The sequence below is a fragment of the Harpia harpyja genome, chromosome 6, assembly GCF_026419915.1.
Source record: "Harpia harpyja isolate bHarHar1 chromosome 6, bHarHar1 primary haplotype, whole genome shotgun sequence".
NCBI classification, from domain to species: Eukaryota; Metazoa; Chordata; class Aves; order Accipitriformes; family Accipitridae; genus Harpia; species Harpia harpyja.
This window is the reverse complement of record NC_068945.1, coordinates 54,507,150-54,521,592: the sequence shown is the minus strand read 5'-3', so window position 1 is coordinate 54,521,592 and position 14,443 is coordinate 54,507,150. Positions and strand designations below refer to the sequence as shown.

Here is a 14,443-nt window from a genome sequence, read left to right as displayed (position 1 = left end):
TTTTGATTTTTTTTAAAATTTCGTATTCATCGCTCTAATTTAGGAAATTTGTGATATTGCTTGGAAAACTTGTTTTGTGCTAACTCAGAGAACAGATATAATACACACAACAGAATCTGGAATGCAAGAATTCATTTATTGCAGTTAAATAAACATCTGCAGTCCCCTCCCAACCTATACATTTTTTTAACTTAATAAACTACAAGATATAAATACCTTTCTCAAAAAGTTTGTGTAATGCTTTACATCCATGTTGCTGGATCTCTTCATTTTTAGGGAAGGTGTGCATGGCATTAAATACCAAGGAAAACACATCCACCTCTTCCTCCAAGAGCAGGAAAGCAATTACATCTGAATAGCAGAAGAGATTACATGTTGCACTGATTAGTTCTCAACGTTTTCATTGAAGCACTGTACTTAACCATTACAATTCAAAGTTCTTTAACACTGTCCTTAAAATTTACTATGATGGCTCAAATCCAGGTTTTTGTATAACCCATGAGAAAGTTATCTCTTAAGGCAGTATTTTACAATACAACTGAGATGTTCTAAAACATTACTGCCAAAAAGACAGTTTCCCCTCTCTACTCTTGCTCCCACCTTGCACTGCTTTGGTACTTGTCTGACCCCTCAATGAGCCAGTTCAACTCACTAAACTCGTAGAAAATTAACCCATGCAAAAAACCCCTTTTTGCAGTCACAGCAAACTGAAAGGTTTCACTAAGAAGTAAGGTTGATGGAAGAAAGAGGGCAGGACTAGACTGCCTGAGGAAAACAAGAGGGGATTTGAAATGTACCTGTCAGCTACAGTGAACCATTAAATCAGTCCATCTGTATCACAAAACCCTATTCTCACTCTCTCAGCCATTCGTTCAGCCTGAACTGAAAAGCCAAGCTCACTGTTGCTTTTATAACATTAAAAAAATTCTGCAAAAAAATATTACTCTATAGCATATGTAGACAAAAAGATTCATATCCCTGACAATTTTTCAAGCTTACAGCAATAACAATAGAATTCATAATGCCTGTTCCAGTGTTTCAGATGCAGCTGGGATTTTTTGTGGTTGGTTTTTGTTTGTTTTGGTTTGTTTGGTTTTTTTTTTTTAAGAGAAGATCTTTCTATATGGCATTCACACTGGCCTGTCAGCTCCAGTTATAGTGTAATTCAAGTTGAGAGACATATAGAAATAAAGAATACTAAGAGATTTTTCTGACAAGGTAAAATTTCAAATGATTTTCTGAAGTAAGGTAGTTGAAGTGAGAGTTTAAGTTTGGTTAATCAACTGCTGAGAAGAAGAGTAGCAGTCAGGAATAAACTGTTACAGAATATCCAGTCAATAGTTTAAGACCCTTTATGATACCTCACAATTAAAAGAAAGAAGCTGCTTATTACAGTTACTCACTAATAGCCAGATTTTGCTATTATTATTATTAATCACACAGTATAATGCCTTATAACGAGATCTGTGTTACCCAACTTCAGCAGATAAAAAGTTAGGCATCCAGTCTAAGATAGTCCTCCAGACCTCTCTACAATCAAAAGGGAGAGGAAAACAGGTTTAAGAAGTAACTGATCTTACAAAATAGACAAATGGATAGCATGAACCATCCTCTGAAAGTGCCTGTCTCACTCTACTGCCTACAGCAGAAGCTTGGACAGCTGGATTATTTTTAACTACAAAGCCTGTTAAAATCAATGGAAACACTCCTAATTCTAACAATAATTTGTGCTAATATTATATGCTGCCTCAAATTAAACTAGCAGAATCTCTCCCTTAGGGTCTCTCTTTAATTTCAACAGAAGATCAAGAACCTCAGCACCATGAGGAAAGTTCTCAGTATCTGGTAAGATTAGGTCTCTGCAGAGCGGGATAACAGAAATGTCAGAGATGATTTACTGTTTTCAAAAGTACTAACCAGTACTAAAGGAAGCAAGTCAGAATGTCACCAAGTTTATACTTAGGTAAGAAAAATTAAGCTTTTACTTATTTTACTTAACTACTTAACAGCAAGTATTTGCATCTATGCTAATAACAAGTCGGCAAAATTAAGCAATCATGTTCTTCACAGCCTTGCAATTTGGAGAATCATTTCTACCTGGGTAAAAAAGGTGCAAAACAGTACTCATTATTTTGTATTCAAGTACAAATGACAAGTGACTTCATGGAGTAAAACAGAGAGAAAAATCAGGTCTGACATGTACAGTCACTTACTTTATACCACAGTTCTGTGGTATAAAGGCTTAGACAAATTAGGAAAGTAAAACACACAATACCTGACATGAGGAGTAGATTTAATGCTTTCAGTCCTATTACTGAGAGATTTATATTTCCTTTGTGAACTGTGAGCATTTTAAGAATCTGCCTAAAAATTAAAAAAAAACAAATGAAAAAAGTTATGGCTAAAGAAATATTAACATACACAAAATTTCATCAAATGTTCACCTTAAAAACAAAAATAGTTACAGAAATTAACAAAAGCTTAAAAAGCTCCCGATTCATTTTTTTAAAATGTTTATTTCAGTTTATGTTTTTTTCAAGTTAGCAATGAAATAATGTTGGTATTTTAACTATTATCATACTTCATTAAAATAGTGATGCATAATTTATCAATTTTACTTTATTTTTTAATTAGTTATGTATATTAATTCTACAGAGGACAAGTCTCATTCAGGATGGGGTTACTCTACAGAAAGCAGGGTTGTGGAGTACAGCAGACTGTGGACACTATGGCACTGTTCTCTTTCTAGCAAGAGCTAAGCCACAGTGAACGATCAAGGGTTTGTTGGAAGAGAAGCAGCAGTTTCCCAGCTAAAGAACTTGAACAGCATCTTGAAGAACTCTAGCCTAAGTTTCCACCATACAGCACTTACATGATGCTGGACCAATCACTAAAAAGAAACATTTCATAGACTGCCAATTGTACACTCCTTACTTTCTAGGTGGCCCAACTTGAGACCCATGGATATTAACCTCTGAAATGCTGCATCAGAGTCAACCAAAGCTGACTTTTTGAACAGAGAGTGCCAAACAATGCTAAGTACTCTGAAAAATCCAGTGCATGTATCAAACTGAGAACCCAAAAATCAGTTGATAGTTTTAACATACTTTGCTCAAACTACCATCTGTAAAACAGGGACCACAAATCTGTAACACCTTCTCAATAAACAAAATTTTAAAAGCTGTAGACAATACTGATGAACACTAAGAAAAGCTGAGAAGAAAATGAATAGGCCAGTTTTCACATAAGGTATCACTAATGAACAATAAATAAGGCAGTGGGCCAAACGTTGAATGATGCTGATGACAGAAAATAAATAAGTGTTGATTTTGCCCTGAATGAAGCGTATCTCAAAAGAGGGAAAAAAACCCAAATTGAGTAATTAAAAACTAAATAAAAAAGGATAGGCTTACACAAAAAACCTAAAGAAACCTTCATTATTTTATTTTCATGATTTTGGAAAGCTTGACTCTACAATCTTAATAATCTTCAAATGTGAATCTTTGTATACGTAATATATAATAAAAATGGATTGTGCAGCAGTCTGTGATACTTTAGTAGATACTCTTGACGTGTCTTGAAAAACAAAAAGCAGCATTTAAAGTTTCACCCAAATTTCATTCCCCAGCTCTAGCAATGATGTTGTTTGCCTTGCTGAAGTCTAACTTTATAAGCTAGAACGAATGTATCACTGTTTTATTTCTTTCCCCTTCATACTATGATGTTGCTAGTTTCTCTCTCCTCTGCTGTAGCACTAGTGTTGTAGCTGTGATGACCAAAGTACACATAAGAGGGAAAGTCTGATGGGAGACATAATATCCTTTACCTTTTGCAAGACAGAAAATTATAACAGTATCAGTCCAATAAAAGATATATTGTCCATTCATATAAACTACGCCTTGCTTACATACTTACACTCTCATGAACACAAAACTGCTACTGAAATCTAAGGTTAGTCAGAATACTGTGCAGGATGATCTTAACAATGGAAAATAAAATCCAGTTAAATGCAGGGGTTTTTTTCTTAAACTGAGAATAGATACCTCACTGAAACTTCTGTATGCACACTTTGGACTTTTAAGTCTACAGACAAGGATAGTGGCTTTTGGGTTTTCAGTCCTGAGGCAAATTCTTATCCCAGCATACAGCCCACATGTATGGACTAAGTAGTAGGGTGATGAGTCAAGGAAAACAAAGAGCCACGCTAACCAAGCTGGTAGAATAGCTAAACAGACACCTTTAAACCTGCTTTAGCCTCCTGATCAAAGTATTCTAGTCTTAAGCATTCCTAATGCATTTTATTGTGTGGTTGCAGGTGTGCGTGCACATGCATACATGTGTAGAAACTGTACATGGGGTGAAGATTCCTTCACCTCTTTGCTCCCTAAGTAACTGTGGCTTAGACTTCCTTGCTCCTTATACCCTGCATGGATGGAACCCCCGCCCTCCCCGAGTTATCAAATGCTCTGAAGCCATGAAACGTCTCTCCCTTGTCTACCAATGATTCACAATTTCTGCTGCGGGGAAGGAAATCTGCTTTGAGAAGAGGGCATTTTATAGAGGGTGATCTGTTTCAGGCAAGTGTTGATATATAAAGACATGAGCTGGTTCACTATACTGCAGGGTAAAATAATCACACACTAAAGCATGTCTAATGCAAGGAGAAAATTCCCTGCATCTACTCTCCCATTTCAAGTACAATCAAGCATGAGGATGTAAAATATTCTAAACTTCATCTACTGTACGAGAGTTGAATATAAGAGATTACAAAACATCTCATGAAGTCTCTTTGAGCTTGCAGAAAGGATGCAAATATATTGAAGGAATTTCCTTCCTTTCTCCTCACAGTGACAGCAACTATTTAATTATTTATCACACTGTCAGGAACACCTAAATCAATAACAAACTACTGTTTGTAAACACAACTGTAATGTGGTCAAGTTGGCTTATGGTTGAGAGACAAGAAACAAATGCTTTTTTCTAGCTTAAGATTTCTTTTCTCCTAAAATAGTTACACAAAAGTGAAAATCTCTTGCAAAAAAAATGACCTTTTCTTCTCTACCATAACTGTCTCCTGCCTTGCTGCAAACAGCATGTAGTCAATAAGGTGTTGATGCACTAGTCCAATCCACCTACAAGGAACCTGAGATATAATTTAGTTGGCTTGCTCTGCCTTTGGCACTGACAGAAATGTCTGAGCCCACTCCCCCACTAAGAACAAGCTTCTCCACAGCACATAAAACTGTCAAAATGTGACACAGGGATACACAGTCAGCTAAAATATTGGTAGTGGGAAGGAATCGTGTACAGCAATGTTATCATTAGATCTTTAGTGAAGTTTGAGTTTGAAAAGGATGTTTTGTTCAACTGCTCATACTGTGCAGGCTCTGAGGAGGCTATGGGAAAGATCAGTAATTTTTCTGAGACCCAAGGATGAACAGCAGAATCTCTAGCTCTCAGAATAAGTCTCAGTCAATTAACAAGCCTTTAAGCTGCCAAAGAAATCATAACTAGCTTATACAGCTTCAGCTCAGTATTTCCTTCTTTATGAAAAGCAACCAAAATCACTTTCACTTTCTAACAAAAATTGCCAACACTCCTTTCAAGGGAGTTTATTCACCTACTGACCATGTAGGTACTCTAGCCACTGTAAAACAAACAAACTAACCAACTGCCACAAAACCATCTTCATGCAAATGATCTTACAATAGCAACCTTTCTAAGGAAGGGTATGGTGAAGACTATAAAGGCAGAGGCATGTTCACTAGGGGAGTTACAAGGCTGTAGCTTCTTGCTGTCATTATCAGCCCTGAATGAGGCAATCTGCCCAAGTGAGAGAACACCAAACAAAGCCCTTCTTCCCTATTTGTATTATACCTACATCTACAACTAGCATTTGTGCTACGGAACAACTATGGAGATAACCTATGTGGGTTCTCATCCCATCTAACCACAGCCATCCAGAAACCAGTTGCTTTGGCTCCCTCAACATTTAATGGACAGAGATGAGCAAGTCCAAACCACAATTTGCTCCAGGATAACTTACTAAAAAGATGGAATGAACCATCCTCTCTGAAGGTAACTGTGTTCACTGACTTCACAGGTAGTTGAGGTGACCAGTGTAAATACCAATTTTTAGACAACTAAGATCAGGTGTGACAAATACACCTTCTCTCCATTTGCGCTACTTTAGGGTTATGGATATAATTCATCACATCTGGAAAGAACACACACACACACACACAACCATCCAGGTAATACTGCATCTGTTTATTAAAATACAAGTCCTTGGTAACCACAGAATCCCAGCATTGCCGAGACTGGCCGGGACCTCTGGAGATTTCCTATTTCAACTCTCCCGCTCAAAGCAGAGTCAGCTACAGCTGATTGCTCAGGGCCATGTCCAGTCAGGTTGTGAATATCTCTAAGGCTTGAGACTTTACAATGTCTCTGGGCAACTTGTTCCAGTGTTTGATCAACCTCACAATAAAAATAAAAAAAAAAAATTTAAAAAGTTTGCTTGACTTTTTTTTAATGTTTAAGTGGAATTTCCTGTATTTTGATTTGTGCCCATTGCTTCTCATCCTGTCGCTGGGTGCTACTGAGAAAAGCCTGGCTCAGCCTCCTTTACTTTCTCCATCAGGTATTTACACATACAGATAAGATCCCTGCTTCTGTGAGTTTCCCATTCTGAAGGTTGAAGAAACACACAAAAATCTTCAACCATTTAGAAGCTGATGGAATAACATTATACAAATATATTTCATTGCATACATATGCTGCCATGATAACCAAGCATTCTGGAAGACTTTGCATACAAAATACTTACTGGTGAACACCCAGTACTTCCCAGTCCTTCCCAACATCCTTAGGAGCTATGTTCTGTAGAGTACTTGGACAAATTTCTATTAATTTACAAAGAAGTGACCAACCCATCTGTAAAACAAGAATGCAGCTATTTTAGAACAGGTATTCTGTTTGAAACTTCAATGTTGTCTTCTAACATTCTTGACTTTTGGAAGACAGATGTTCTGAAAAGTTATCTAGCTAAATCAATAAGGGAAAATTAATTAACACAAGATAAGACAAATGACATAAAAAGTTAAAAGACAGAGGTAAAACAGATATGCTAATAATTCTGAATGCACTGCTTGTAGGAACACATCACTCTCAATGTGCTTCAGCACTGCTTGAGGATAAAGGATGCACAGTTAAAAGAGATGCTGACAGAGAGAAAAATATGTGATGTGATCCATAGTACATCATCATGGGCCAGGGAAGACCACTGCACTATTACAGGTAGTCCAGCTTTATTGAAGAACAGGTGTTTCCATAAGAATTTGCCATTTAATTGCAAATTATAAAGAGAAAGGATAGGTTTTTAAAGGTGTCCAATGTTTTAAATGGATGAGATACCTAAATAATACTATATGTTTCATATTCTCACCATCAATCCTTAATACTGTGTGCTTTCAAAATGTAATGAAGGCAGTGAAAGTTCTGAAATTGTAAGGAATGAAAGATGAACTAAAACCAATATATTTGTTCTTAATAACTACCTGCTCTATCCTATGCAAATTATTTGACTTTCAAACATCTCTAAATAATGCCAAAACTGAAAAATGTTCCTCTTTGGTCTTCCGTATTGGAGAAATCTGCTTTCTTACGAATGCCTGCAGGCTGATATGATTGAATGGGCTTTGGTGAGGATGCAGTAAGCAAAATCTGTACAAAGGATTAACTGATGAGCAAGAAAACCTCGCTGTATTGAAAGAGAAGTGAACTGAGAAATGTCAACATTCAAGATGAAGCAGATTTTACAAAAAGGAATTAAAAGACGGCATCAAAGTTTCCTTGGCCATGTAAACAAAAAGAAAAAAAAAAGTGGAAGTAGGCCCGTATACTTTAAGAATAGGGTCAAGACAGAAGATAAGCTAAGTATGGCTCAAAAACTGTATGCGTAACTGGATCAGTTTTTGGCAGAAGAGTTATATAAAGCAAAGGGGTCAAGACAGGACGGCCAACAACAGGAATGTAAATGGCTACCTCCAAGGAGTTTAATGACAAACTTCATGGAAAGTGCATGATCTCTAACCCTGCAGTCTGCAAGACTAGAGACATGAAATTTCAAGTCTGGTAGTGTAGAAACACCCATAGGAACAGCATAGGCTTGAATCTAGATAGCTTTCATGACAGCTTTGGCAAACATAGAAAAGGTGATGTAGCTCCCTGAGAACTGGAATTCTGCTTTTATCTTTCACATATCTGATTACATGGGTTATGTGCACACTATCTGCAGTAATTTTGTTTCTGTTTCAGTTTAGATTTGCAGAGCCAAATGTTTCAAGCCAATTACAACCTTAACGTCTCCAGATTGAGCTTGACCACGGTCCAATTTGCATGCTCTTTTTTTACTTGGACACCAAGCTGGCTTGCTCTACACGAGACTGCAAACCAATTATTATGGACATTCAGGAAGATTAGGCTGGTCTGTGTAACTGAGCCCTAACTAAACAGAGGTGCAAAGAATAGTCTTAGCAACCATCAGTCCTCCCCAAGATGAGGATATACAATTACCTAATTTTCCACATTCCAAGAGTTTATCAGTGACAGTCAATCAGGTACAGATTTCAAATCTGCATAGCAAAGACATTGTAGAGGTGACCACTAATTCATACACTGTGTATTGGTTAGAAAAGATTTTATTTTAAAAGTCCCACTTCATGCCATCCTAAGTGTTCTTGTAAAATTTAGAACATGATAAAAATTAGCTTAATGACTTTAGAAAATTCCTTTTTGTATTAAAACTGTTTCTGATGAAATTTATATTTCCATGAAACATTTTTATTTGGATTGTTGTGACTCCAAGTATTGGCAAACATTTATAAGAACTGTGGATCCAGAGACGACCAATGCAAACATCTGACCTGCTGACATGTGGTCTATTTTACAATATTAAAATCACAATCTGAGATAACAGAGAGCTTATTATCTGTTTAATAATTACGTAGGAAAGTATGGGTCTTATAAATAACAGAAATCCTAAAGGTTACAGGGAAAGAAAAAAAAAAACCCAGTAAACAAAGATGTTCTTATAAACACTTAAACAGGTCTCTATACACAGAAACAGCTGGTGGCAGCACTGAAACTCTGTTATTTTTAAATCAGACCCTTTTCATTTCTAGCGTGCAATGAATTTATATTACATTAGGTCACACCTTCTACATGAGACAATAAAGCCCTGCTGACTGCTCTTTACTGAAGTGTAAACATATTTTGCTCTAGAGTTTCTAAGCTGCTCCAATCATTGCCAGAGTAACTGCAGAAAGAAACTGCCATATTTACTTAAAGATGTCTATTTTATTTTAAGGCACTATTGACTTTCCAGCCCAGTACCTTCCTACTTCTAAAGAAGCTTGCAGGGTTTATGCCTGTAGTCCGACTTGCACTGGTACTTGCAATATTGATCTATTAAGCAAATTTACTCTGTACAAGCCAGTGGAACAGCAGCACAAAGTGATGCTTTATGACCAGTTAAGGAAGGGAGGGAAAGAAAATCCTCACTTCAGATATGTCTCTTACTGTGTTTATTCTCTTATGTGAGTCAATTTTATTACAATGCCAAAGAAAAAGAGGTGGATTAATCCGCTTATTCAATGAAAATTCATTAGTAGTGTAAAGAGACTGCACTGAAATCAGAACTACATTATCACTGCCATAAAGTGAGAACTGTGTATTCAAAGACTGTAAATGAATCGCAGTGAATGAAGCAAGAAGACAGAGGTCTACTAACATATTGTGGATGTTTGTAAATATCATAACTGAATGTGAAGGAAGAGGTGCCTACGACATTTTATGAGGAACAGGATTTAAGCTTTGCACTGGCTATGAATTTCACACTTTAATACAACATAGTAATGCAAAGGAGCTCCAAAACTTCTAAACTGAAACGCTGGATGACTGCATATGTAGACAGACAGAAGATTAAAACTAATTTTAAAATTCTATATTAAATCAGAGTGAGGTGTTTTAACACAGTTAAAATGAAAATTAATCACTATTTTCCTTATGCACTTCTGAGAGTCTTGTGCTGTCATTTCAGAGCTAATTCTGGTTGTGGTTGGATTTCATATTTTTTACTTCCTAGTCTAAAGTTCTGGGCAGTGGTTTTGTAAATTGTTATAAACATAATATGCTTTATCCTGAAAAAAACTGCTGATTCATTCTTCTTTCTTAATGACCTTACAATTGAATAGTAAAATAAGTTAAAACTTCAGACTCTGCACAAACATTTAGTCTTCAAAGGAAACCTGAGATCACTGTTATTCCAGATTAATCCCTACACAAGTACCAATTTCATATTTAATCTGAATTTTATGCTTTTGAGCTCTAGCTAAGGTCTACTAGACAAAAAAACCCTTAAAATATACTATTATTTAAGAGACATTTGCGATATAATTTATGTTTTGCCTTCTAGTTGAATTGAAAAAAGTAAAAGATGCCAAAAATATTGTACCCATACAAATGGGCTTAATAAAAAAAAGAAAAAAGAAAAAAAATCAAGTGAGTTGCACAGAAATCTGGAGCTTATAAACATCCTTTAAGCATAACACAGTCAGAAATTTAATATATGCCTGCCAGGAAGGAGCTGTTTCACATGACAAGTCTGGCAGCTGTACCATAAGTACAACATCGAACTGTACAAGTGCCACACCTAATCTAAATGGGCCAATGGTGAGTTACAGGAGCAGCCAAGCAGAACCTTAAATTGCAGAACCTACTCTTAGCTAAAAGATTTTTTTTGCCCCCCACCCCCCCCGCCCCTTACAAAACTGGTATAGTACTACTCTCTTTCTAGGATAGGGCTCCATATGTATGAATTCATATTATAAAATTCTGCTTTTCAGAAGTTAGTCTAACCATGGCAAAATTCAACAATGACACGTTAAAAATGTATCAGATAACATTACTGGTAATTTGGAAGCCTATGTCATGCAGTATTCACCCTGCTTAATTTTTATTTTCTACTCCGCCGCCTTCCGCCCTTTAAACAGAGATGCAACGAGCGGTATCTCCAAAAAGCTGGAACGCTCGTCCCTTTAAATGCAAGCGCCCTTTTACAGACCGACAGTACTTCAGAAAGTAGCCCAGAAGAGAGCAAGTTAAGTAAACAAGCCGAGCGGTAACTTTCCCTCCGGGAAAGGGCTGCCGCGCCCGGCTCGTCCCGAGGAGGGAAGCCGGAGCGGCGGGAGCGCGGCCCCGGCCCCGGCCCGGCCCCCCGCCCTCAGCCGGCCCCTCGGCGCCGCGCCACCCTTACCTGCTGCACGCCCGCCGCTCCCGGGTACAGGTCCACCACCAGCAGCAAGGGCACATGGACGTTTTTGCCGCTGAAGAGCCGGGGAGCTGGGGGGGACACACACACAGAGACAGGCCGCGTTAGCGACCGGCGGCGGGCGGGACAGGGCAGGGCTGGGCTGGGCAGGGCGGCCGGGGCCGCCCGCGCCTTACCGCTCTGCCGGGCCGCCAGCTCCAGCAGGTCGCTCAGGGTCTGCACCAGCGTCTCCTGCCGCTTCCTCTCCTGGACGTTCTGGAGCCGGACGACCAGCTTGCTCAGGGCTTGTTCCTCCCTCGCCGCCGCCGCCTCCCCCTCCTCAGGGCCGGCGCTGGCCATGGCCGACCCGCTGACTCTCCGCGCCGGGCGCCTCACCCCATCCGCCGGCCACCGCGGCCCGCGGGGACGAGGGCTGGGCGGCGCGGGCCCGTCCCGCCGCCGCGCCGCGCTGCGCCGCTACAGCCGCCCGCCGCGCTCGCAGAGCCGCCCGTCCGGCCGGCGTCACCCGGCTGTTTCGAGCCGCCCTCCCCGCTGCCGCCTGCCCCTCCCTCCCGCCGCGGCGACGGACCGGCCCCGGCGGGCGGGCGGCCCCCATTGCCCCTAGGGGGCGCCCCCGTCACTCACGTAAGAGCCCGGCCGAAGGGCCAGGCACGCTGGCGGCTCGCCCGTTGCCCTTGATTGACAAAAGAGCTGTCCAATAGCGCCGCAGAGCTGGAGCCTAGGTTCCGCCTCGTCGTGCTGGTGCTTGCTTTTTTTCCTGCTCTATAAAAGGGTCGGGAGGCGGGAACGCCGGCTGAGGCGAGGGCGGTGTGCGGGCAGGTTAGGCAGTGGGGGAGCCGTCTGCCTTATCTTTTTGGCGTTGTTGAGGAAGAAAACATAGATATATAGTGCTCTGCTGGGTAGGGGAGGAGAGGGGAAGTAACTGCAGCCCATCTGTGTACCCGTTGTGCAGCTCCCCGAGCAGGTGAGGTGCCTCCTGGTCTCGTGTGGTGTTTGGGCTTGCCAGCCCTTCCCAGTGCGGTGGGCCTGTGAGGGGCCAGGCAAGGCGGAGGGGGTGCTCTGCTCTTAAGGCTGCTGTGTGGCAGCTGAGGTGAAGCTGTAGCTCACCTCGCCTGAGGGAGGCACGCACTTGTGGACTCGGGTCTGCGGGTTTGGTTAAAACAAACCTTTGTTGTACTTGGAAGTCAAACTTCTTTCCAAGCCTTGCGGTGACAGATTGTTGTTTGGAGACAAGAAGGTTCTCTCGCTGCGTGCACGGATTGCTTCATTTGTGGTTGATGCAATCTTCCTGAGGTCTGACAGTATTTCTGGTACCTCCGCTGCCCTTCTAAGATAGCAATGTGTGGGTAGGAGACTAGTAATCACTTTTAAAAATAATTCTTAATTAGAAGGGTAGTGTCAGTAGAATATGTTACATAAAGAACTTGCATATACTTCTTAAATACAAAAAATTAAGGTAGTAAACTCTTCAGTTGAACAGGACTTTTGTCAGACAAATCTTATGTTTTGGAGGATCATGGTGGGAGTATGGATTTACTCGAAGCTTTTGCTTAGATTAGCTGACTTACAGGTCACTAATTTATTTCTCAAAATAAACTTTAAGAAATATTGTTTAGTAATGCCTCTGAAGCCACGTGGTCCTAGATAAACTGACTCTGGTCTGCTGGTGTATTAGTCTTAAAGCTTGTATGTCGCTCTCATCATCATTCAGTGCTGCTTAGGTTTTTGTGCACAAAGAAACTATTGTCTTGGCATCCCAATTATAGCCTGTTAACTAGGACTGCACTTGTTAAATGGTGAGCTATTTTCTCCCTCTCTGAAGTGTTGGAGAACAAATATGAATGTGAGATAGCTTTATGAAATAGTGACTCATGTTTGGGATGTGTGGAATGCATTACATCTGGACTAAAACAAAAATTAGTTCAATTAAATGGATTAGTTTCACTTGAAAGATATTTTTCCTTTCTGCAGAAGCAGTAATTCAAACACAAAGAAAAACTTAAAAATTTATTTTCTGGATTTAAAGCCTAATTGCTGGCTTCCTGCAGGTTTGACAAGATCCTTTTATCTCGCAAATAGTATGAATGCAAATACAGTCTTTCAGGTTAGATCAGTAAACAGCTTTCTCCAATATCTGCAAAGCTGTAGCCATTTACCAGACTTCAGTAAAAGATTTTTAAAGTTCAATCTTCATAGTTTATACAGATTGGAAATGCCAGTTGTAAGCTACAACTAGTGATATTGATAAAGTCATATTAATACAACTTTCAAATCCTGATCTTAAACTGAATTTGTGGCTGTTTTGTGCATTTAGCAGAGCAGCTGTACTGCTGCTGTGGACTTCCTTGCATTGTGGTTTATATAAGAATGCACAAGTACAAGTTATGTATTAGAGGTTCAGTGAATGTAAGTGGAAAAAAGTTGTAGATTTCTTTAAGGAAAGTTGGGAACCAGCCCTTTCTCCTGAAATAGGTTGAGTTCTCTAACTGTGTGCTGGATGCAGACCACTTGAAATTATGTGTATGTGATAGTTTCTGGTTTGCTGCTTTTAGAGCCTTTTCTGTGTTAGTTCTTTTCTGGTCAACTCTGTCCCAAACAACTGTCAGCTGCTTAGCAAACTTAAGGCTAGGTTATTAGATAGATAAGTGGAAAGAGAAAGCAAAGATTAGAGCTAAAATGTAACCTTGATTTATACTTTAAAAGATTTCTTTTCTGTCTCTTAAAAGATCTCAACTGTAACTTCTTCAGCATGTCCTAGTTAGGCATTGAGGGGTTTTGTTGTCACTCCACTTCCCTTGTTGCTCCTTAAATTCCAAGTGACTTTTGCTTCCAAGCACTTGTGTTCCCTTGAGGTTTCCTTTTCATGTTTTCTATGATTCTGCCAGATTTCTGTAGCAGCTGGTTCATTCTTCAGGCTGGGTGCTTTGGGTGTAAAAGAGTTATTTCCCCTTTTTGTTTTTAATGAGATTGGTAGCTAACAACCCAGTTTGGATTGTTCTGTATTTATCCTCTTAGACTCAGATGGGACTACTAATACTCATTAAGTAATATATCATCTCTGGTGTGTGACCATCTAGACAGATATAAAGACATAACATGACATGCTAACAT

At 39.6% G+C, this 14,443-nt stretch overlaps 1 protein-coding gene across 2 annotated transcripts in view; it reads right to left on the bottom strand.

Moving 5' to 3' along the window:
• Positions 1 to 11,855, bottom strand: part of LRRK2 (leucine rich repeat kinase 2) — a 70,579-nt gene extending 58,724 nt beyond the window's left edge. The window contains exons 1-5 of one of the 2 annotated variants that reach the window (XM_052789218.1): positions 11,509 to 11,855; positions 11,318 to 11,403; positions 6,830 to 6,936; positions 2,276 to 2,364; positions 217 to 351 (exon numbers count right to left, since the gene is read on the bottom strand). In XM_052789218.1, coding sequence (XP_052645178.1) covers positions 217 to 351; positions 2,276 to 2,364; positions 6,830 to 6,936; positions 11,318 to 11,403; positions 11,509 to 11,671 — 580 coding nt within the window. In that variant the 5' untranslated portion in view covers positions 11,672 to 11,855. The remainder of the gene's footprint in view (positions 1 to 216; positions 352 to 2,275; positions 2,365 to 6,829; positions 6,937 to 11,317; positions 11,404 to 11,508) is intronic. The other variant, XM_052789217.1, reaches the window with a different exon arrangement.
• Positions 11,856 to 14,443: the final 2,588 nt, after the last annotated feature.